The sequence below is a fragment of the Pholcus phalangioides genome, unplaced genomic scaffold (genome assembly GCF_987345545.1).
Source record: "Pholcus phalangioides strain wild (caught in Gottingen) unplaced genomic scaffold, Ppha-v1.0 ptg000013l_1, whole genome shotgun sequence".
NCBI lineage: Eukaryota > Metazoa > Arthropoda > Arachnida > Araneae > Pholcidae > Pholcus > Pholcus phalangioides.
Genome location: NW_028301606.1, coordinates 47972 through 74057, shown reverse-complemented (window position 1 = coordinate 74057; position 26086 = coordinate 47972). Strand labels below are relative to the sequence as shown.

The 26086-nt window shown below is 36.7% G+C and overlaps 2 protein-coding genes across 2 annotated transcripts in view; one reads left to right on the top strand and one right to left on the bottom strand.

The window, feature by feature from the left end:
- The window catches only part of LOC149078441 (putative polypeptide N-acetylgalactosaminyltransferase 10), a 28225-nt gene extending 13498 nt beyond the window's left edge, over window positions 1–14727 (bottom strand). The window contains exons 1-7 of the mRNA XM_089240540.1: window positions 14440–14727; window positions 10528–10754; window positions 8969–9135; window positions 8386–8574; window positions 1624–1801; window positions 1051–1279; window positions 287–508 (exon numbers count right to left, since the gene is read on the bottom strand). Coding sequence (XP_089096666.1) covers window positions 287–508; window positions 1051–1279; window positions 1624–1801; window positions 8386–8574; window positions 8969–9135; window positions 10528–10754; window positions 14440–14601 — 1374 coding nt within the window. The 5' untranslated portion in view covers window positions 14602–14727. The remainder of the gene's footprint in view (window positions 1–286; window positions 509–1050; window positions 1280–1623; window positions 1802–8385; window positions 8575–8968; window positions 9136–10527; window positions 10755–14439) is intronic.
- An 84-nt stretch (window positions 14728–14811) lies between these two features.
- Window positions 14812–21165, top strand: MED7 (mediator complex subunit 7). Its single transcript, XM_089240539.1, has 2 exons — window positions 14812–15135; window positions 20078–21165. The coding sequence occupies exon 2, from the start codon at window positions 20176–20178 to the stop codon at window positions 20830–20832; it is 657 nt and encodes a 218-aa protein (XP_089096665.1). The 5' UTR covers window positions 14812–15135; window positions 20078–20175; the 3' UTR covers window positions 20833–21165.
- Window positions 21166–26086: the final 4921 nt, after the last annotated feature.

Here is a 26086-nt window from a genome sequence, read left to right as displayed (position 1 = left end):
CAAAGTGTTCAAAAATGTATATTACTGCTTTAAGTATGAAAACCTGAGAAATGAACAGAAGTTCATCCATAATCAGGAAGATTCCCTAATCCAGAATAACCTCCAGAAAAGAAATTTGGATTTGTGTGTGTGAGAGGTCCTACTGTAGTATTGTAACAAGATTCCGACTTTTTAAAACAGTGTATAATCCTAAATTGAGCTTTACTGCTAATTAATTAAAAAAAAACAAAGAACTTACAAATCTAAAAAAATGAATGACTAAGATGTAAAATAATTGATACATTACCTCTCCCCATGCATAATCCTGCGGCTCAACTGCAGGATATTTCAGTGGCTGGTCAAAAGCAACTTTTTCCATGAACCACTTGAATGGCCTACAGTTTAACTTTTTCCTCAAATCTTTCTGTTTTTTTAAATCACCAGGGTCAATGGAGCGATAATGAGGGCGTCTTGAATACAGGAACTCTTTATACTCATCCATCCAAACCTCAGCAACACGTCTATAATTCTAATAGAGAAATAGACAAATTTTTGATAATTTTTTTATGCATAAATCATATTTGAATGAAAATGCTAAACAAATTTACTTGAGAGATGAAATTTGTAATTTATCGATGAGGGCAACTGTTAATGGAGCTTTTCACACCTTTTTTTTTGAAAGGTACTTAATGTAGAATATATGTGAACTTCAAATAATATATTATGCAGACAGGCTTCTTTCAAAATGTGTGCAGTTACTCGTATATGCTTTTTAAAGTGATCTATGATGATCATAATCTCAGAAAATTGTGCCTGAATACATAACACCATAATTTTCTACTAATAATCTGCAGTTTTTCTGTGTCTAAAAGTTAGAATTTCCCCAAATGAAGATTATATTTCCAGGCTAAGTTTTGTCTAATTTTGATTGCATGCATCCTGCCTTTATTGGTGGGTTTTTTTTTGTTGTTGAAAACTTAACCTTGTTGGTGAAAAAACAAATCACCATGATAGGTGTGAAGCTACAGAAAAATCTTTACGCAAAGTTGTTAATTTATTTTACAAACTTACTCGTCCAACAAAATCTCCGATTCCGGGATTTGGAAATGGTGCAAACTTTCTATAAATGTGACCAATTCGAGAACAAGGAGCATCAACCATTTCACCCCAGCACTGCCATATTTTGAAAGACAACTCGTATTGTTCTCCACCCCAGATGTCAAGACCTTCATCATAACCTCCCAACTCCCAAAAGAAGGATCGATCGATGGCAAATAAACCTCCTGCCATGACAGGGCTCCTGAAAAAAAAAATTATAGCATATTATACATACATATATATTTATAACATATTTCTTATGGTGAAAATTTATTTTCTGCATAAAAGAAATGAACAAATTTTGAGGATTTTTTTAGAACTTTGTGTCATAGTTATAATAATTTTACAATCATCTTGGAAATGTTTTGAATACTTGATATGGTCATTTACAGATGTCAGTTAATGAATCACTTAAACATGAACTTTTTTTTTATTTCCAGGGTGGACAATATAGTTGAAAAATTTCAAGACATTTGAACCACTATTAAAATCCACCCACTGTAAAACTATACAAATGTATTAAAGAAAATCATACCTCTTACTTACTTGAAGGGTTCAGCAGGTTTCTTTTTGTCTTCCGGCAACAGGGGTAGGCGCTTATAAAACATCTGCCAATCAAATGAACCTCTGGCACCTTCATCTTGAGCTCGGTATTCAAATGTTTCATAATCGATTACATCAATGAAAGGACAAACAACTGTCTTTCTGTTCAATGCAATAGGTTCTATAAAAATATGGTTCCCAATTTCAGCAACAGTTTGCAAACTTGTTTTACCATAAGATCAAATAATCATTTTTAAGCTATGCAGTTTTTAAATTCAAGAATCCAAATTATTTCAGAAATTTCAATCATTTTTTAGAGCCAATACTTGAAAACACATACAAAATATTAAGTTGTAATATAGCAATCTATTTTTATACCATGCATTTGTAAATTTCATGCCTTTGATTAGAATAGTCTGTTAAAAATTTAACTAACATTAGAACCTAGACCACGTTCTTATCGTATCACACTTTCAGTGCATCATTCTTCGTCTCCTGACAGGCACAATATAACTAGGAGTCACCGTATTTTCATTGCACATAATGCAGTATACAGTTTCTATATCAGATTGAATATTTGTATGCAAGCTACAATAGCACAACTTAGTTTTTTTTTGTTAATATTTGCAGTTCTTTAACCAGTCACCTAGGCATTAAATGTATATGTTATGGTAAAAGCCAGAAGGCACCAGTCTTTAAGGTCACTAGGTGAAACATAGGATTTTCCTGTAAGACCTAGGTTTTACCAAGGCGAGTTGGTAAAAGCCCAAAACATGCTTGTAAACATTTTTATTTTGGCTTTTACCAAGTCAAATCAAAGCCCGTTTTCAATGAATGAATTAATCATCATGAACTTAGTTCCTGATGCTTATTTTTCAGGAATTAAATGTCAAATTAATTATAACTATTAATTTGTTGATAATTATAAGTATTTAATAATTACAATTGACAATTATCTAATAAATTAATGAACCATTAAGAAATTATCAATTTCCGATGCTAGCTTTGTGAGTAATTAATTGATTAAAAGTTCATACTTTTTGAAGTAAATTAATTTACTGTGCGAACAATAAAAGTTTTTAATAAAGGTATACTAAATAACTATAAAAATTGATTAATTAGCATCATTGTTCATTAACACGTTCATGCAGGCACCAATTTTCATGTTTCTCGCTGTGTTAATCACTCTGTTAATCAAGGTTCTAGTTACCTCACTACTTACGGTACAGTAGCAAAAGCTCTAAATTGGCCAGTTCGCGGAGTGGCCGGTGATCCCAATCCAAATAATTTTTAGTTAGAAATTCCTTGGAATATATGGACTAAGTGACCATTTGGTTAGGATGTACAGCAGTAAGTGATTTATGAAAAATAATCAGTTATATGCAGGGTGATTATTCCACAACACAAATAAGAACTGTGGGTCAGAATGGCTTGAAAATTTGCATAGATCTATTGCATTCTCATTGAAGAAATGAAATTTTCTCTGGCGAAAGAAAAAAAAGAAACCCTTCAAAATATACAAGTAGATAATGCTGTACACTTGGCCAGCGGTATAACCTATTTTGTGCAACCACATCATTTCAGCACTTCAACAGCATCAGTATGTGAATAGCAGGGCTGGACAAATCCCAGATGCCAGGGCGACTAGAAAATTGGTTTTGGCACCTAAAATTTTATATACATCATTGCTAAAATTAAGTGTAAGTAAGAGACTTTTTTTTTTGATTTCATAATATCTTCCAACATAAGAATGGGTCATAAAGTCCCGGAAAAGTAAAAAAAACAAAACAAAAACTCAGGGTTGTTTTTCTTGGAGAAAAACATGCTTTGCTCCTAATGAATTTGGCTAGCACCTAACTTTTTTTTCCCGATTTGTACAGCCCTGATGGATAGCACAATGTTCATCAAGATGCACATTGCAGCACCAGTGAAGCAGCTACTGAAGAACCATTTTGACCATAACAAGGTAACACGATACCTGGCTGCCATGTTCACCACAGGTGAATGCTACTACAATCCTTGCAACTTTTGGCTTTGGGGCTACCCCAAAATGTTATGTGTAGTGGTCAGATTACAAACTTTGGTGAATTGAAAGTACATCATTATCATGACATACTTTGGTACGTTGTTGAACAAGCATTTTTGTGCTTCCACCTCACAGCCAGAACACAATGGACCACATATTAAACATTTCTCGTTAAGTTGTAGTTGTTTGTTTAAATGACTTCATATGAAATCATGCGATGCTAACTAAGTTATCATTTTGCCCTGAATGGCTATCGGTTCCACTCTTTGAGCGAATTTCCCATGTGCTGCATGAGTACAGTACAGCGTCTTCTATTTTACATTTTAAAGTATTTTTCCCCCTTTGCCATACAAAATTCTATTGCTTCAGGAATATTCATGCAAATTTTCAAGTCATTCTAACCAGTGGTTCTTATTTTACAGTGTTTTGAAATCGGAACTTTCGTTATAATCACCCTGTACATCATAAACCATTGCCTATCAATCTACATTAATTGTGCTTCATTAAACGCATTGTATTCACCTAGTTTGCATCACAGTTTTTGTACAATAGCCTTCACAATTAAGCATACTGAAAGCAACTGGAGAAAACACCTCCATATTATATGGTTAATAATAAAATTAACAATTTTCAAATACAAAGTAATTCATTGAGTTGAGCTATAAAATAATTAAATTGCAAAAGTTGGTTTTTAGTAAGAAATATTTATAGATAATTATTACAGATTAACACATATTGGAATTGTGTTAATTACATTAATGAACATTTTATTTAAATTAAATATTAGACGTTTGAATGATTTTTTAGAAATTTTATTGTTTTTTATGTGAATGCTAACAGAAAAAAAAAAAAAAAATGTGTTTAAACCAAAAAACTGGTTTTTTGGTATTTAAAAAAACTTTTTTTTTGCCAACCCCACTTTTCGGGGACTTGATGTGTTTATGACATAAATCACAAAACTTTGTCATTTTTAGAATGATTTAAAAATTAAATGTAGAAAATTTCAGGTGTCAATACAGATTTCATAGTCACTATGCATACATGACAATCTCAGGACCAAGCCTCTCCGCAGTGGAAATGTTCCTGTCCGCCTATGGGAGAAGGGAGGAACCCTTCCCCCCCCCCTTAAAATTTCCCCTTCTTATGACTAATTTAAAAATTCAAATCAATTTTGAATAATCTTGACCATATCAGGCATTTATCTGGCTCTTAGGAACATTCAAAGTAGCCTTTTGTTTAAGCTTGGGCTCGTTTGTTGTGAATGTTCCTCATGAAATCAATGAAAAGTCTCAGTGCTTTTGGAACAGGATGCTGTCACTGCCTCGTCAACATCATTCTTTCGCTTTCTTTGTAGAAACTTATCCATGAAAAATGTTATGATGTTAAACTTCTGTTTATTCATTCCCCCCCCCTCAATTTAGCAATTAAAATGTTTTCAGTATTACAGGGATTCAACTTGCGAATGTGTGGATACAGCCAAACAAAGCAAACCTTTACAACAACTATCAACAACATGGTTACTTCACTTCATTCCTAACTCAACTCGATATTCGATCTTTGGAGATGTGGTCTTTGTCTTATATCATTTTGTAATTGATAGGATAATAGAATTCAGAGAAATCTCCAATAAAAAAAAAATAGTTTTGAGAGAAAAAAAACTTTAGTAGTTTTCACAATTTACCACAATTCCGTATTTTAGGGTAGGAATCTGTAGAAACTACAGACATTCCATAATAGTTGGCAAGTATGCATCATGGCACCTGGTGTCTGCGATTTGTCAAGCCCTGAAGTACCATATCAAAGGTCTGCTTGCTCTTGGTGCAGATACTTATTCAAATGGGGGACTGCTTGAATTCGTGCCTCAAAGTTGGAAAACCTACTGTCGTACCTTTGTAATACACTGGTGTAAGAAATTAACAGAATTTGCAGACTTGGTCGATTATCTCTAGAACTATTGTACCAATTTTGGTAAAATTTGATATGTACATACATTGATAGAATACAAAACAAATAACCATTCAATAATTGTAATACACACGCATGATCGTGCGTAACACTCGTTGGAGTTGGAAGGTATGAAACAGCGGTTGCAGAATAAACAAAAAAAAAAGGGTTAATAGGGGGTATGGCCCCCTCTTACAGATATACAGGTCTCGCAGCGTGATTTCATACTTGAAATAAGGCAGTTCATCATTTCCTGTGGCAATTGGTCTCACTCGTTCAGCAACGCTGTTTTCATTCCCTGGATGGTTCTCGGAGGGGGGGTTGCCCTCCCCAGAGCGTCCCAGACATGCTCTATAGGGTTAAGGTCTGAAGATCTGGCTGGCCAATCCATCCGGCGAATATCCTCACTCTCTAGAAAATCGTCGAGCAGAAGAGCTCTATGTGGCTTCGCGTTATCGTCCATTAAAATGAACTCACGGCCAACTGCACCCCTGAAAAGGTGAACATTGGGCTCCAAGACCTCATCCCTATACCTCACACCAGTCACAGTGCCTCTTTCAAAGACATGGAGAGGTTTGCGGCCATCCAACATGATGCCTGCCCAGACCATTAAATCTCCTCCGCCATAATGGTTGATTTCGCGGACATTGGAGGGTCCCTGGTTCTCTTGTAACATGACGACGTGGGATCTCTTATAATCCTGTTGTTCAATTAATCTTGTTTAGGCCCCAGGGTTCGTTGGTTACCGGAAACCACCCGAGGCTTCCGCTGACATTCCGGTTCGGGTCAGTTAGTTCGCTTAGTCTGACGGTCGGGGAGTGGGGTCTCCTAGCCGTCGAGCGAGAACGGGGCCAGAGGTCGGGCTGCCAACGTCCCATACAAATTCCACTTTACATCCATGTCAGAGATCCCAATAGCTCATCTAGTTACCTTCTCTTTCCCTCTGGGGGGGGGGGTTCCCGTAGTTCGTCGGTGGGAGCCACGTCGAGTCGTCAAACTCTACTTTAATTGTGCAATATAATATAAATGTTCAGCAAAGTGTTATATAAATGTACAATATATTTTACCTCCATGCCGTCGGTGGTTCCTAGGGGACCACCTCACGGTTTATAATGTCATGAGTTTATACAATGTGCAATACGCCTAAAAGTTGTGGATCCTGGCCAGATCTCCAATTTGTTATGTTTGTTTGCCAGATTCAATATTATAATGTTTACAATATTTTCTTTTCTCTCATGAAATTATGTAAATTAGATACAAGCTAATGCTGTACCTTCAATGATGTGATTGGTTCTTTCGTGAGGCATTATGGGAATGCTACTATATAACAGCCAGTTAGAGATGTGCTTCACTGCTTACTACCTTACTTATGACCGATTCTGCTACTTAATCACTAAGGCTTCACGCCCTGTTATGGTGTGAGCTAGATCGTCTCATAAATGCAATGAGGTTATAATTGTAGAAGTGTGCCTTGGCACTTAACCCGTCTCATCGCTTGACTTCACGTGAGGTTTCAACGTCGTCGTGATCCAGTGGATTGGTTAGTGGCCAGACCGGCTACCCGTGAACTTTCGCCTCCAGTTCCATGTGCAGCGGCTGAGCTCTGGTCTCAACGAGTGTTTGAAGACATCAACCCCTACTGAAGCTGGTACCGGGGGGTCTTTGACTGTGAGGTAGACACCTGGGAGTGTCTATCGGACGATGAGAACTAACACGTGAAAACCTGGACATGGTGGTGAGATCGATCCCTTTTATTGTTTCATTGTAACATTGAGAGAAAAGCCTAACTGTGATAATTGTTGATAAAACGTAACATTAATAGTTTAATATATAACTGAATAAATGTTTATAGTTCAATCAAAACCTTTGTCTATTTCATTGTTGTCATCCACTCAATGGTTACTGGGGGAAAAATATTAAAGAACCGGGAGGTAACGATTACAATACGTTACACTCTCCATATGAATGTACGGTGAGAATCGGTGCTTAGGCTGAACCAGGACTCATCAGTGAAGAGAACGGTCGCCTATTGATCCATACTCCAATCTCTATGCTCTCTGCACCATGATAAACAGATTCTCCTGTCTGTAGAAGTGAGCGGGACGCAAACAGTAGGTCTTTTTGCAAACAACCCTCTCTCATGAAGTCTTTTGGAAACAGTCACCCTTGATGCACAGGTTCCTGTGGCTGCATACAAGTCACGAAAGAGCTGAGAAGCTGTAGCACTCCTGTTACGCCTCGCTATAATCGACAAATGGCGATCTTCTCTGGCCATCATGGCTCTTGGACGACCTTGCCCACGCTTTCTCTTGATGGATCCGGTATCCTGGAAGTTTCCATAAGTTACGGCGACGCTGGGCGTTAAATTGAACTCTCTACAAATCTGAACTTGAGATTGGCCTGCTTCTAGCCTCCCCACAATTTGCCACCTCATTCCATCATCTAAACGTTGGTGGTTACTAATTTTTACTGTTACAATTTGAAATTAACCGATTGCTGCAAAATAACACCAAGAAATTCGCCGAGGTGTGCTAGCAATCGAAATGTGTCTGCGCTTATAAAGCCTGTTTCTCTACTGGCTCCGCCTACACACACGTGTACGCTTACGTATTTGACATACAAGATTTGCATTTTTGTCTAGAAGCAGTGGTTTTACATTCAGTTCAGTTCTTTTCATGAAATTCGATAAAATATGAAAATTCTCTTAATTTATTTCACCAGTGGGAGTGGTGTATAATTTGCATACAAAATAATGCAAATTGAAAAATTCCTTAAAATATCATTTCATACCTTACCTAATAAAGGTGGTAGCCAATTCACATTAGCTTCAGAATGAGAGTCCAAAAATATAAGAACATCACCAGTGGCTGCCCTAGCTCCAATCAATCTTGTTCGGATCAGACCTTCCCGTCTGACAGCTCGAATTACACGGACTTTTGGCAAATGCTCTTTTACATACTCATCCAAGTCTCCCCTCAATTCCACTTTGAGAATGAAAAGATATATACTGTTTTAAGGTTTTTTAAAAAAAAAGAAATACACAAGATAATTGCTATTTTTATGATATAAAATTAATTACATGCTCTTTCTTCATACATTCCAATTACCATACTACACATTGTTATGAAGCTTGAAGTGCAAGCAGGAGGAAGGGGCACAAGAGGCTCATTACAAAATTTTTAGTGTTCATGCAATATGAAAACCAATCTTTTTTGCAAACACATGCGGGACAAAAAAAAATGTCTTAAGAGGGGTTTTAATGCATTTAAATTGAGTAAATTTGGTTGGGAGAGAGGGACAGAAAAAAAAACAAACAGACTTCAAGCAAAAGGAAGCTTAAAACATGAAGAGTCAAGACATATAATGCAAAGAACTAACCTTTGTTGCTGAAATCATCAACTAAAATGACCTCTTTTATTAGCTCCGGGGGTGATCTGATCAAAACACTAATAGCCGTACGAAGCAAGGTAGACAAATGTTCATTATGGAAAGGCACAATCACACTCGCTACTGGTAGTTTACTCAAATATTTCTTCTTATGGCAACTATGAAAAATATTGTAATAAATTATTAGTTCCTGGATATATATATTATCAAAAAATCCTTTGACTGGTAAATTTTTTTAAATATCTTAAAATATCATAATATTCCAAACCCCCCGAAGGCAGAATATGCCGAAATCTGCGACATATGTCTGCAAAACAATCTGTCACTGCAGAACAATCTGGAAAAATTTTAAGAAAAAGTATAAAAAACACTGTTTTTTTATGGGGAATTTTTACTGCAGAAAATTTCACTCAGCTGAGGGCTCATTGCAGAGCAATGCAAAACATTGGGCTTGGGAATTCCAAACTATAAGTTCTAGAAGAAAAGAAAAAGCGAAGAGATTTTAATATAGTGAACACCTGTTACTGAGTCTTGGGTTAAAGCATTTTATCTCGTTAGTGCAAACAATAAATTTTCCTACCTTTGTCTAACCATTAATATCAAGGATATTTACTGCAAAATTTCAATCCATGAGAAAACTTTCTCTTTTCAAACTGAACACAGTCCATGCTATATCGCTGTCAGACAATTTCAGCAATTTCCCTAATGGGGCTGGACTATGGCGGACTAATGAGAAGAAACTGGTTCTTTTGTAATTAGAAATGATTTAATAGATTTGAACATCATGGTATCCTGTACAATTAATGGTGAATCGCACAGGTTCTACAACTGAGTGGGGAAAAACACATCCTGCCTTAGTGAAGTTTTTTTTTTAGCATTTCAACAAAAAATAGCATAAACAATATCCAGATGATACATAATGTTCTGAAAAATCTCTCTTTTTTTTGCACTAGCCTTTGTCAGGGGTTCCGCAGAGTGGCAGCCCGATAAGGTTTTTCAAAGAGCTTCTTCGTTAAACTGCTCTGGGCAGCTGCGGATAAGTGATAATAAAGGCAAGGGGGGGCCACAAGTAAAGAAAGATTGAGAACCCCTCACTACAATTTAATAATCACACAGATTTTTTAATGCCAGTACATATTTTTTAATCACCCAGGATTTGTTAATCCCTAAAGCAGGGGTTCAACTCAGCATGTCCACCTTCATGGAAAGGGGTCATTGAATCCTGGAAAAAATCCAGATTATTAAATTAATTATCTTGGAACACTTCTCGGGACAAACAAAACATGCTTGGCTCTTTGGAAATTTAGCTCTGGTGCCTGATTTTTTCCCCCAACTTTTCAAGTCGTTTTATACTCTTTTGAAATCCTTTACCCAATTAAAATACTTAGACCTACCTCCTTTATTTCATTGAAATTCACCATTTGTAATGATAACAAATGTTTTGTTTTACCATAGTTGTTATAAAAACATTGTTTAAGAGATCAATTGACTGTCCTTGAAATTATGAAGCTGTAAATGATGACACTACTTATATTATTTTTCTAACTTACTCTTTATGCCTTATATCATTCACTGATCGATTCAGGGCGATGAAATCGCTTGCCAAAGCATTGAAGCCATTCACTTTATACAAATCTTCTTTTTTTATGTCATTCCCAGGCGGTAGGCGATATGCCATTCCATGTTCTCCAGGTCCTGATCTTTTTGCATCTTCAGCTATAGCTGCATAATCGTGCCAATCTTTTTTCCCATCTTTCACAACTACCTTCAGTGAATTCTTGAAAGAAACAGTAAATGACATACAAGAAAATTAACAATGGGGTGTGATAATTAAACTGACATCCGAGAACAATACAAAATTTTTAACATAACTGAGGAAACTAAAAAAAAACCAGAAATTATATAATTTGGCATGGAAAAAAGAGTTCCTTGCATCTCGGCCATCAAGTATCTTATCTTGAGCTTAATGAAGGGGATTTTGATATCTGAATCAATTCTGGTTGAGTCGTACTATAGGTTCTATAGCATCCACAGCACTCTTTGAGATCACTGCTTTCTGGTAAATTTATAGTTTGAAAGATACAAAAATCTATCCCCAGACTTAGAAACATTGTCACCCGCCCTTGCTATGAGACCATGCTCATGGCTATCATAATACCGTTATCTTTTGCTGAAACAGCCTATTAGATTAGAGACGATCAAAATCAATGATCAATCAAAAAGCAGAATAAGCCAAAAACGTACACAACAATCTCTGGAAGAAATTTTGAGGAAAGAACTCCCATAATAGTTTTTCTACACAGAAAACACAATAATGGGAAATTTACCACAGAATATTTTCAATTGGCTGCATGCTCATTGCAGAGCATGTCTTGATGATCCTGCTGGGTTTCAAACCCAACTGTATAGACAAAATTTATTTTCTGTTAGCTACTTGACTGTAAAGCAGCAATATTTTTTGACTACTTTACTCGTTTTCCGACCATTACTGAACATTTTCTGTAAAACCACTTTGGGTATGTGTACCACAGGTTGGGAATCATTGCTCTATATGGCAGTGGTACTTAACCTTTTGTGTTCCATTGACCCATTATTTAAATACAATGAATGCCATTGACCTCTCTTGAGAATAAAATCCAGTATGTAATACCAGGCACCTGAGTGGCGTAGTGGTAAGATGCTCGTATTCCACTAAGAAGGTTACCATTACGGTCCACAGCAGGGTTTAAGCTATGGTCGCATTTTTCGCAAAATGTGAAAGAAAATCATAGAATGTGAAAAAAGTAGTAGCCACTTTCGCAAAAATGCGTACAGGAGGTACGCAAGGAGTAGACATCCAACCATCAATTATTAGCATTGTAGCATTTTGCTAAAGCTTTTCCCCCCATTTTCGCAAAAGGAATTTTTTATCCAGCTTAAACCCTGGTCCACAGGTTTGAATCCTGACAAAGAGAACATCAGAGACAAGTTCTTTATGTACTGAGCCTGGGGTGATCACCAATATATATGGTACCTTCATATCTCACTCAACTCCGCTGGTTGGAAATTGCTATATGGCGATATATGACAGAGTTAGTATGCAGTAAAAACAGTATGTAATAACAAGAGTGTGAACAGAACTGATTTGAAGAGGGCACACAAGGTTTGGGGGGGGAACAAGGAATCTTTGTGAAAGAAATTTTGAGCTATTAGTAAAGCTCAAAAAACATTCTAAGTTGTTCAGGTTTGTCCCCAGGGTTTTTGATTAAACCAAGTGTAATGCATCTGACCTGCAGTAAGTAGAAAGGGACCACTCTATTCAAATAAGTGCTTTTGCACTAATAAATTTGATATTTTTCATTGATAAATAAATTCACATGTAATCCCAAGTCACATCATCCGAGATCGATCAGCGGTTATTGGGCGGAAGTCACATCGTCATTGGGACACAACCACCTCATTCTTGTTGTTAAAGTTAAACAACATGGTGTCGTGGTGACAGAGAAGCTCTAGAGCAGTGGTTCTCAACCTTGAGAAACCCACGGCCGGGTTGATTCCTTTTTTGTGGACAAAAGGCCTGGTCATACACGCGATTAATGAGAAAATAAATGAGGCCCCGTATCAGGCCGCAGCCTGGCGGTTGAGAAACACTGCTCTTGAGAATATGCTAATGAGATGCGGTAGACAGTGATTCATAGTTTCATCAGCAGCTGATCGTATATATAAGGCAACACCAAGATTGTCTGAGCACATTCCAAGTTTATCCGCAGTCTTGATCAGTCAGTCTTGTACACTTCTTCGTTCATCTGCCAGTGAGTGAACCTCCAACCATGAACTAACTCTGTAGTTGCCTCTCTTTCCTGACGTTCACTCCAGTCATTTCCAGATCATATGGCTACAGGACAGAAAGAATTGGTTGACTGTCTACTGGATGAGGGTGTACCTATCTCCAGGAGTAGAAACGATTAGCAATTCGACGACTTGCGATGGTGTTATATTTCAATCAAAATTATAAATTGATTCAAATGTTTAAACTAATTCTGTCAATTCAAATTAATTTTTTGAGTTCTCAAATTCTCAACTCTTGTTGTATTGTCTCATGATAAGATCCTGGTTGTGTGACATGTGGATCGTCACACAAGACAGTGATATGTTGCCAACATCATCCCTAATGACATTAAAATATAGATGTTTTGGGTGTTTCCATCATTCCCTGTAACCCTGGCAAATAGCTAAAGTCACAGAACAGTATACCATATAGGCTACTTACTGAGAATTTACCCTGAAATGTTTACATGGGGAGGGCACACATATATGTACCTAGAACACACATTCACGCATGCACCAATTCTTTAGAAATTCTGCGGAGGGGAAGTAGTAGTAGTAGTATTTCTTTAGTATTTTTCAGCCTATACAAAGGGGTCTGTCCCCATTTTTATAGGGTCCTGTTTTTGTGAAAATGATCCATAATTTTTTCGGAAGTATAGCAATCTAGATATACATAATTGTGTATAAGAGAAATTAAATTTCAAATTTATGGTATCGTTGACTTATATTTTGTGAATAGTCCATTTTTCAAAGACAGAATTAGTGAAGGGTGCATATAAAAACTGATCCAAATTCCAGCTGGACAGGCCCCTATCATGGCTCCTGAAAGAGCCATGGCATTAACCTCTCCACTGCAGTCTTTCCTGTGCCCTGGGTTGAAAAGTTGGTGGTTAATAAAAAAGAATTTTGGGAAATCTCGGACTCCCGTCTAGATAAACATCCGCCTCCTTGTTGATGCTTTACACAGGGCAGTTTTGTTGGATTTTCAAAGTATTGTTGAAGCTCATTATAACGATCCCTCATTGTTTTGTCGAAAATGAATGTTATAGACGGTGGGCGTTGTATAGAAAGGAAAACATACAAGATATTCGTTACATACAACCATTTGAGACTTATCCTGGCTGTCGTTTTAATGGAATGGTCACTATAATGAGCGAGTCTCAACTGTATTTCAGCCACCACAAGTCCCTCCAATGGTTCATATCAGTATTTTTCCCTCCAAGGATCACCTTGGTCCCCTTAATAACTTGCCATGGCATTCTTTTTGCTTTCCACCCATAGCCAGGGCCTGTTTCTCGCTTGGCAAATGGGGGACGTGCCCAAGACCATACAGTAAGGGCTGTCTTGTAATGTGCTGGCGTCAGCATTTCCTATATACTGCCCAGGCTCTACAAATTTTCAGGGCCTTAAAATTAGTTGTTTTTTTATTTAAGGCGCAGCCCACGTGCCCTCCTTCTTCTGAGTCAAAGAACACTATATATATAAATATATAAGGCCCGAAAAATTCATATTTGCGCGAAATTATGAGGAATAGGCCCTCTGCCCATGGGCCCCTTAAAATATCGCAGGGTTATAACTGGGGGGGGGGTGTAATCTGGATATACTGTCCTACCGATGGATCGACTAATTCAATACAAGTTAGAAAAAATTAATACCTCTTTAAGCTTATCCGGCGATTTCGGTAGGCTACCTTTCAAATAATCTGAATCAATATTCTGAACAGTAACAATCGATTTGAACAACACCAAACCACATGCCAGAAGCGAAAAGGCAATTAACAGATATTTCACTATTTTCCGACCATTTCTTCGCAACATAATAATAATTAATAATCGGTAAATTGGCTCCTAAACTAGAAAACAAAAAAAAAGCATCAATTTCGCCCCCCTATCTCAGCAACCAGTTGCCACAACACAAAATTTGTGTTGCCAATGTCTATTCTCAATGTAAAAGAAGGGTTCTTGAGAAATCTGGTTTGATAAGCCAAACTTTTTTAATCAAGTTGAAATTAGTGTGCTACCGGGGGGGGGAGGGGATTTTTTCTTTTCTGGAAAAACTCAAATTATTATTGTTGTTTTTCTTAGATGATTGAAAAATTATACTCAATATTACACTAAATCGATGAGAAAAAAAATGTCTCAAAATATTATCTGCCATATAAATATTTTAAATTTCTTAGAAGATAAAAACGCTTCACTCGCCTTTACCACAACTTCGATTTCCGTTTTGTGTACTGAAAAGGTAAACTTTGCGGTGGACATGTCGTCTGCGATTTTTAGATTTTTCGTAACCAGCTTCTGTACGATTCTTATGAGTTTGTTTTTTCAGAAAGACAGAAGTCACCTTGAACGGTATGTTCATTTCATATTGTTCAATTTTTCTCAGCATTAATTATCTAGTAAAGTTATATCGGGGCCGTGTTTATCCGGTACACATTGTGGTTGCTATCAATATCACTAACCACTGGTTGTAGTTTTATCAATGTTTACTGCTATATTACTTTTAATATCGAATTATAATGACACAAAATTTAATTACATTTATTTAAGTAACACTAAATGAGTTGTTACCATTCATATGTTTATGCAGGGCCGTCTTAAGAGCATCATTGACCCCCCGGGCCAAGTGTATTTTCTGACGCCCTACCTAGTTAAAAATTCTTGCTTACAAATTTACAAGCTTACTTCCAAAAAAAATTTTTTTTTTTATCAGAACATTTTTTTTGTGAGGCTCTATCTTTACTCTTGAATCCCCTGGGCTGTGCTCGGGTGGGCCCATGGTTTAAGACGGCACTGTGTTTATTGTAACAGCTAGAATAGGTTTCATTGTTCTGAGGCATATGGGCTACACAAATCTGCTTAGCCTCTTCCCCCCCCCATTGATACGCCTCTATGTCACTCTTCTGGATACTCACATGCTTGAACAATCTTTGGTGGTCAATCTCATTCCCCCCCCCCCCCACCCACAAGGGTGGGAGCTGATAGGGCTCCTGCATGGTAGCCCGGAACGATTCTCATTATTTTCTTTTCTTTTCACACTATTAATTCACTTAAAGGGGCCTGCCAAAGATCCTATCTTAACCAGTCAACTGTTCAATTAATTTCTCCGAGCGTTACCCGCAGTGCCCACTTTTTTTTTTTGAAGATGCGCACGCTTTTTCCCTTTTCTTCGAAGTTTGAAATATTAAAATATTTTTTTATAGCTCGAATGTGTTGAGATGTAATATGACACCCCAAAAGGGGGGGGGGGGTCATAATGTCCTGTGACTAAAAGAAATGTGCTGTTGATGGATTTATGTGGAACATAGTAGTTGAACCTTTGCTAAAAGATATATGAGTAATAAAACAGATGCATCTTCGCAAGGGGATCAGAAATCGAAAAAAAGCGATGGGGATGCAGCTTTGCAAACCATGACAAAGATGATAGTAATAATAATCTCAGACCTTGAAATACAATTGTTTAACTCCATATAGTGATGAGATAATAAAGTATAATGATGGCTGTACAGATGGCAGCACATGTATGACAAATTATTTTGTCATATCTATGTGAAAAAGACAGAAAAGTCTGTGCGCCGGCAAATGCCGTCGTAGGCACCACCATTACGTATGGCAGCGACAGCAATTGCTGTTGTAACCACTTGACTGGTGAAAAAGACCAAAAAAAGTCTGTTTAGTCAATAATAAATTGATCAGGTCATAAAAGTCTTTGGGTAAAGACAATGCATAACAACAAATGATAAATACAAATAGAACGATACAACCTAACATGCGGATGGGGGAAGGTTCCACAGCAATTGACGTGCTGGAAAAAAAAATGACGAAACGGAATGTGAAAATTTCAAAAGATGAGGTCGAACAAAGGAGGAACCCATTTGAAAACCCCCACAGAACAAGTAACACCTGCAGAACAGATGAACAGAATGAATATTGAACTAAATCGGATATGTCGGAGAGAAAATAGTAACTAGTGCCATCTGGATAGAACGATCTAGAAATAAAATTCGGTTACCCATAGGTATTATGTCGGCCTTGGCGATTTATTGTCAGAAAAAAGTCAAGGGAATTCTCAAAATGTGTGCTGTGTCGCTCTAGTGCTTCGCTGATCTGTCAGGGGTTCTTATGCGTGGTGCTGCCATCTGCCACAAATTTTCTATGAATGAAGTGCAATGATTGAATAGTTGTATTATTGTAGGCTTGTTGCTCTCTGTGGTGAGACTTTTTTTAAAGAAGATATCAGTTCGTGTTCCTGCGAAAAAACAAACTTCAGCCTACCACCACTGTGGCGACAGTAGGGTTGATTTTCCGTGGTTCCCAACTTCGAGGCATGAATATGAGCCGATCTCCCCTTTAAAAAGTCTCGTCACAGAAATGACTCCATATTGAATTTAAAATGCTGATTCTTAAATGCTTAGTTGTAAGTTTTAACACTGTTCAGCTGGAATACATCAAAATTGTGTGCCACTTGATAAGAACTGTGTTGTTCAACCTCTAGAAACAGATCTATTCAGAACAGTTTTTTTCTAGCAAATTCTAACAAATATAGATTTTCCTTAATAATATACAAATGATTAGCAAAATTTAGGGAACAGTTCTGCAACTGATTATCAATAACTATTTCTGTAAATCAAGCTTTAAGCATGGGTCAAGAAATTCTGTGGCGATTCCAGAATGGGGGAATAGTGTAGCAACTGAAACAAAATTTATTGACGTTATGCATCCTTATCAACTACTGCGGAATGTCTGTAGTTTCCTATGTGTTTCCACCATAGACTACAGAATAACAGTAAATCCTGAAAACTACAAAAGTTTTTTTTTTCTTCAGAAGTATTCGTTTTGGATTGGAGATTTCTCTTAATTCTATTATTCTATTGAGATGACAAAATGATGTCACTCAAAGACAGCATTTCCAAAAAATGAATATTGAGGTGAAGCAACCTTGTTGTACATAGTCGCTCTAAAGGTTTACTTTGTTTGGCTGTCTGCACATGTGCAAGTTGAATCCCTTATACCAAAAACATTTTAATTGCTGAATTTAAAAAAAGAAGAAAACAAATAATGAATGAGCAAACGTTTAGCAATTTATCAAGTTCTTTCATAACATTTTTCATGCATAGTCAAGTCTCGTTTTAACGAATACTGTTATAGTAAAAATCTCATTTTAATGAACACTCTTTAGTCCTCTAGATAAGTTTACATAGGAACAATGCAAAGACCTGGAATTCCTTTACAACAAAATTTCGTTTCAACGAAGGGATTTCTCCATTTTTGTTATAACGGGATTTGACTGTATAAGTTTCAACAATGAAAGCAGAAGAGGGATGTCAATGACGACAACTTCTTGTTGTAAAAAAATCAAAGAATCAATGATTTCTGGAGGAATATTCATGGCAAGCAGGCCCAAATTTAAACAAAAGGCTACTCTAGGTAATGTTCATCAGAGGCGAGTAAATGTCCAATATGGTCAAGTTGTAGAGAATAAGAAAATTTATTTGAATTTTTAAATAGTCATGACGGGCTGGGGATGTAGAGTGCCCCCCCCAGACGAGGTTGGAATGCATTCCTATGTGAATGTAGATGATTTAGTTGCGATTTGTATTAATTTTACAGATCCAGTATAGATTAATTTGATATTTCAAACGTATTTTGTTCTTCCCTTGAGCTTGTTTTAAAGCTCTGTAGCCCGCATTAAATGTTAGTAGACTCTCACTCATAATTTTGAAATATAAATTGCAGTACCAAAAATTCACACAAAACTACACGTGTACTCACACTTTCGACATAACACAATTGGTGCTAAATTAGCCACGTTGATAATCTTTTCGCTTTATAATTTTGAAATATATATGGTAGCCTTAAAAATTCACACACAACTAGGGTTACCAGGTTGGAGAATTAAAAAAGGATGATGCCTGCACATGCTTATACTTGGTAACACCATTTTCACTACAGATGGCACTGCTATAATGGCAAAAAATACCACTTCAATAGTTTTTCCCAACTAAAATGGAACTGTCGTAAAAAAGCAAAAAACAAATAAGACCTCCCTTCACTTGAATTGTTACTTCCGTTTGGTCAGTTTTATTACTTTGCCTGCAGCATGGCGAGGGATTTTCTTTGGCTATTTGGCTAACATTGTCTTTTATAAAATTTATTAGCATTTTATTTGTGAAAGCTTTCATCGTCTTGTACAAGCTCTAGCTTCAGAAGGGTGCCCCCCCCCCCATATGTGTTGCTTTTTTTGCCAGAGGCAATTTATAAATTATTATATGAATCGTTACTAAGTGTTGTTTGCATCCTATTTTCTTTATTTCTAAATGGCAGAGCTACCCCCCCCCCCCCCCCCCGCATTTCAGATGGCACTTGTTGGTGAGCAAATAATGGTATTCTTTTAAAATGGTTAAAATGGTTGTTGGGGTTTTGTTCCAGAAGCTGGTTTTCGGACTGTCTTTTCATATTATCCTGGAGTAGCAAGCTGAGCTGTTGTTGAAATAGTGTCTGACCTTCTTGGAAGCAACTTTGGTTCTTGTATTCTTGGAATTCCAACAGTGATTGGTCAAAGTGTGTAAAAATGTGTGTGTGGGGGGTGCGGGAGACAAGAGATATATATGATTTAGAGTTTAAAAAAAATCTGTTCAGGTGGAAAACAAGAATTCTGGAAACCTGAAAAAGAAGGATAAAAGGGAAAATTTTCTAAAACGTAGGACGAAATGGTATTAAAACACAGGACATATTTTCCTAAAGGAGGCCGTCTGGTAACCCTATGCACAACTCTATACACGCATTCACATTTCTGGTGCAACTGAGTCAGTATTAAATTGTCCATGGCAATTGACTTTTCACTCACAATTTTGAAATATAGATGGTGCCTCCAAAAATTCACACACAACATTATACATGCACACATCTCCAGCACATTTTGGTTGGTAGTAAATTGCCCATGGTAATAGACCAGAGTTGTGCTTCATTTGAAGGAAACGAATGTTAGTAGACTCGCTGACATGAATTTGGTAGATTTTTTGTTGCGTTGTTTTCAGATTCCAATTCAGCATATTGAAAATTTTCAGTATCAGTTCTAATTGTTTAGTCAGCTCTGCATCTTGGATTTGTCAAGCTTTGTTTTTGGCGAGGGTTAACTTCTTCTGTTCACTTTAAAATCTGTTCATTGGCCTAACTATGCTTTTGTGTACTCTGTAGAAAACCGTGTGTAAGATTGCATTATATGAAGTTTCATTTTATCAAGATTATTTTTTATCTGAAATTACTCAAGTTTTTGTTTTTCTTCTCATTGCAGTCAACCTTATTGGTGATGAACAAGTTCGTGATCTATATCATTGGTATAGTTATGACTTTGGTTAGTTGAGAAAAAATAATTTTGGTAAGCAGGGCAATATGTCCGAAGTTTCTCACGTGAGTTCATTGCCCCTTCCACCACTGCAGTATGTCAACTTATTCAGTGACGAAAACATCCAAAAGGGGAGAGCTCCATCTCCACCGAAACCCATCACGGATTCATACACCATGTTTGGTGTACCGTTTCATTCAGATGACCAAATCATCAGACCTCTGGAGAGCCAAAACATACGGAGACTTTATCCGCAGAATTATGACCACAAGCGGGAATTGAAAAAACTCAACCATTCCATCTTAGTGAACTTTCTCGATTTGTTAGACATACTGATCCATTGCCCGGATACGCCTAAAAGGGAAGAGAAAAAAGATGATATCAACCTCCTGTTCATTCATATCCATCACCTCATCAACGAATTCAGACCTCACCAAGCTAGGGAAACGCTGCGAGTGATGCTAGAAGTACAAAAGAGGCAACGAATCGAAACGACGGATCGCTTTCAGAAACAGCTTGAGAAAGTGATGGAGGTGCTGAGAACTACACTCGCGAGTCCACCTGATTCTGCTGAAACAGACTGCAGGCTTCTCGCCCCGACAGAATCCGTTGATACTGCTGAGGAAGAGAAGCAGCCCACTGACGAAGACAAATACTGTTATCTACCTGATAAAGTGATGTGTGAGATAATCGATGCCATGTGAGAATATAATAATTATTGCCTGAGCAGATTGCTGTTTCATATATTTTTGTACACGTATTTGATACAATAATGTTTCACTGCCTAGAAAATGGAATGTTGTACATATTTGTAGATATTCGAATGGTTAACATGTGCGTGTGTTTTTTTGGATATAAAATGCGATTTGCCTTACTCAAACAATAATTTAAGTATTAATTAGCAATTGAGATTTTTCTTTAATAAAATGCGTGAGAGAATAACTCGTTGATAAAGCCTATGCCTTTCCCCTCCTCTACGAAAGTGGAAACAATGGAATGTGACGACATAGTAATAAATACCAACAGAGTACAAACCTAGTGCTTGTCATTTTAATTTTGTGACATTTTTGGGTTTGATCATTTGTTTTGATGAAATTGGAATTGTTTAGGGTTGGGTTTTTGCGGGCAAAAATTTTGCCAGGAAAGTGGCAAAAAGTGAAAAAAAACCAGGTAAAAGTGAAAAAAAAAGTAAGAGGAACATTCATAATACATTATGAATGTTGTGTAAATATTAATCATTAGACCTGTAATTTTGATGGATGCAGTTTTCCACAATTTATCTTTTTCCATATTTCTATTAATATTGTTGATTGACTTGTATAATATTAATAGTTTCAATTATGGGAGCTTTTCATGCAAGTGGTGTGTATTTCCAGCAAAACTGATTTTTAACAAGCTCATTTCTCTTAACAACGATAATGAAGAAATGCTATTAGCCAAAAAAACCTCTTTTCATTCTCAGTTGTCTTTTAGTGTGAAACCTATTCAAAGTCTGTTGAACTTATATGAAGGGGCAAACTTAAATTTAGATTAAAACAACCCATTTATAAATGAGATAAAAATGATGATGCTAAACCCAAGCATTTTATCCAGAGCCCTTAGGAACAACTTCGGCTAATGGGGAAAACAGACTTTCTCAACAGACCAATCCCGACGAGGCAGTGTGACTCAAGCAGAGAGAAGGTGTAACTAGTAGCCTTTTGCCCGCTGTTACATAATTATTTCTTCAAAATGTTCGCCACTTGTGCAAACGAAACGTCGAAAGACAAAAACTGCACTTCACGTCGTCCAATAAACCTGAAAACTTTTTAAGCAAAATTCTAATTAAATTTTGATTTTTACAATTATAAACTTGAGCAAATAGAGAAAAGATCATAGTACTACAAAAAAAAAAAAAAAAAAAAAACCCCAGAATACAAGGTTTATAATTGTGTTACTCTTTTATGTGCTTTCATCCTGGTTATAATAGCTTTAGTACAGTGCATATGACTAAACTTCCCACATTTTGCCATCACTTTTTATAATCCTTGGCGTATAATACCAAGTAGTAATACCTATCTAATACTTAGGTATGCAACTTCGTGGTACTAACCTCACTGCCATTTATTAAAACTAATGAAATGAGAAGGAATTTTCTACTCTTACTTCTGTGATACTATTCATATTGTTGGGCTTCATTAAGAAAAAATGTGTTCTTTATTAAGAACTTGTTTACAAGCAACTTGCCTGGCAAAAATGGGTTTTATTTGTATTTATATCTAGCCCTTTTGTCTAAACAAATGGAAAACAGCCGATTCCAGAGGTAAAAAAAAATAGTTTTAAATATTTCATCTTTACATTAAGATTCTCAGAACTAACTTCATGAAAGTAAAGTAAACATTCAGATTTCGAATTCTTTTAATTTTTGCCATTGGAAAAAATATGGAAAAAACTATTTTTGCCAGGGTGGTTTTTCCACTATGGCGAAAACTTGCCAACCCTGGAATTGTTTAAATGTATAAAGATGTCAAGTGTAAGATGAATATGCACACACTCCATATAAAATAGAAGTCATAGTGGCCACTTTTTTATGATTACCTGACAGTTTTAATCTATGATGTCATGCTGTCTGTAATTTTGAGCATGTAAACATAATGTTTAACATACTGTCAACTGGGACAACTTCGCCATATTTTTTCCCCCTTTCAACTGCTTTGTCAACTGATAATATATGGAAATGCTTTAAAACGTTTTTAGTCAATTTCATTGGTCTTGATCTCTAGACCTATAATCTGGGAACAGGACAACTTTAGTGAACATTTATATGTTAAAAAAATAAATAAACAATGTTTGCAGAGTTACCCTGGAAACAGAGCAGCTTTGGTAACTGAGTTGAAACCAGTGGAAAAATCATGTTTTTCTACGTTTGAATCATGTCCATCTTCACGGGGAAGAAGGGGAACACCAGAAGCGACTGATTCCCCGTGCAAGCTCTTCAGTAGGTTCTGCATCATGCTCTGGTTTTGATTTTGATGTGCCATGTAAAGAAAGTGTGCACAATCAGATTTATCGCTGCTGTGACTGTCATTCCTCTGGCGGTTTTTCCTTTGATGAGTCTCCCCAATCTGATTCATTGTAGAGATACTTGAAACGAATTGCTCCTTCGACGTCAAGTGCAGTGGGCTAGCGGCTTCTCCTCGTGCTACATCAATTCTTCATCTTCTTCGGACTCTGACTGCAGTGTATTACCATAATTTTGATAACTGCAGCATCCCAACTTGGTATCAATGCATCATGGCATCTGAATGACCTCTAAAAAAAATTGCATGATTAAAAGTGACTCTGACAAGATTGTATGCTGTATCAAGTAAAACAAGTAATTTTTACTTACGTTTGGAATGAATTGGCAGGGCGAGACACTTTTGTAGACTATCAAAAAAACTCCTATTCTACCAAGTCAAAATTGAAAACTCACTGGTAAAGACCTGTAAACAACTGGTGAGGCTGAAAACATGTGAAAAGGCTACCATTCAATGTTTACTCTCTGCGATGAAAACATTAGAGCCTCTTGATTGCTTCACAAATTTAGCAGGGAGGAAAAAAATATCTTTTTCAAAAATGCAACAATTCCTAGTGCAGATTAGGTTATGAATGTTTTTAGGGGACCGGCAAAAAATTTAATAGAAAAAAATGTTTTTGATCGATCATCATTAAAAGATGCAAATGATTTGTAACTTTCACAGAATATTTCACTCATTATTTTTAATGTTTTTATGCATTTTCGTGAAAGTAGCTTATTCACAAAGATATAAACATGGAAGAGTAAATAATCCTTTGCGCCTGGTATGAACACAAAAGAACTACAAAAAGAGGGAAATATAAAAAAAAATATGAAATTATACGCAATGCATGTTGACACACTATGGGTGCCGTCTTCAGAAGGATAAGGGGATAAATATAATACAGTGAAACCTGTCTAAGACTGACATTGTATGAGATAAACCTGTCTTGACAGCGCGCCTGGTATGAACACAAAAGAACTACAAAAAGAGGGAAATATAAAAAAAAATATGAAATTATACGCAATGCATGTTGACACACTATGGGTGCCGTCTTCAGAAGGATAAGGGGATAAATATAATACAGTGAAACATGTCTAAGACTGACATTGTATGAGATAAACCTGTCTAAGACTGACATTGTATGAGATAAACCTGTCTTGACAGGAATATGAAAATGGTGTTCTGGATATAATGTCTCGCGCACAAGTCATTGAAATGATCAGAGGAGATGAAGCAGTTTTCAGGACGTCACAGATTTATTCATAGAAAATAGCTACTTTACACGTATTTACAAGCAGACAGAACGCGATGGATAAATAAGAATCTCGCACTCAGCTTGACAACACTAAGTCCAACAACACTGACTCTCACTGATCTCTTGATCGCATCATTTTTACAGATTCGTCGAACGTTCGAGAAATAGAAGATTCCAGCATCACTCGTTGTTCTCAAAGAGAGGTGCTTCATGAGGGGGGGGCAGACTTTTGCCGGAATGTTCTCAACCAATAGAATGATCTTTCTTTTCCTCATGGCTTTGTTAACTTGAGGGGTTGTCAACAAATTACGCTATCGATATTTTTCGTGACATTAGTCTTGCGGATAATTAATGCTTTTTTAATCATGGAAACTGTCTAACGTGGAAACGGAATATTTTGTCTATTTATTGATGAAAACTTGAAACGGAAAGAATTTGGCCAAGTGCAAGTTCTGTCTTTTGAATGAGAGGGAGTTGTCTTACTGATCCCCCTCCCACTTTGTTACGGAATTCTTTTACTACTTGGAAAAATGCTTATTATATCTATCTGGTTCTGGAAGAGGTCGGGGTCTGGCTTGGGTATTTAGCATTCAAAATTTAGTAAAGCCCGTATAGCATTTTATTTACAATAGAAATGGTAATGAGACACTTCTGTTTCTTAGAAAAATGTAGATAATTTCCATTTGTAGTTCAGGAGAGGAATAGGCGAGGGAGACCGAATATGGCTCAGAATTTAGCGATACTGTGTTTTAACATTTCATTTTTGTAAAATGAATGGATTTCATAAGCAAATTTTTAGCCATTTTTACCCCCCCCCCCTCCCTTGTCAGCAAAACTCTAACCCCCGTCAGCAAAATTTCATCACTGCCCCCTACCTCCTAACGCATATTGGTGGGATCAGAAACGTACGAGGGGGCATGGGGGCTCGTGCGCCTCCCCCCGGTCGAAAAAAAAATTAAAATTTCCAAAGAGAATACCTTTATATGTTGTTATAATCGATTTCTGTTAATTTCAATGCTATTTGAAGGGTAAGAACTCAAAAAATTTCTCTTTAAAAAATTCATTGCGACCCACCCTTTAAGCCATATATGATTAACCGTCACCCACAGACGAAATGTGGCCCTGAAGTTTATCTGATGTGGCTTTCCCCAAACCTAATTTTGTAAAAATGAACTAAGCGGCACATTTACAGCACACTTTTTCGGATCACTTTCACATTCAAAGATAACCTAAGTAATCCGACACAGTTACAGAACACTTAAACGATCCGTGGCACATTTAGTGATCCCTTGAGTGTCTTGTGGCACAGTTCCAGAGCACTTAAGCGGCCCGGAAACATTTACAGAGCAATTGAAGGAACCGTGAAACATTTAGAGATCATTAAAGTGGCTTTGTAGGGATTTATTAATAGGTAAAATGTTAGTTCAGGTGCCCAATAACTATCGAAAGGTTTTTTTTCGTTTTTGGCGCACCGAATAAGGTACCATTAAGAATATTTCATTAGACCAAATACAACGCCACAACAGGCAAATTGCCCAACGAGGTGGCTGCATCATGGATCCCCGAGCCCCTACCTACTACTGCTACACCATTTTAAAAAATTAGGAAAATATTTTTGTACAAAAAATTAAAATATCGAAAGAAAATTAATTTTTATATACA

Bases quoted from the DNA above. Each gene is read 5' to 3' on its own strand.
- MED7 (XM_089240539.1), top strand. From the start codon at position 20,176: ATGTCCGAAGTTTCTCACGTGAGTTCATTGCCCCTTCCACCACTGCAG.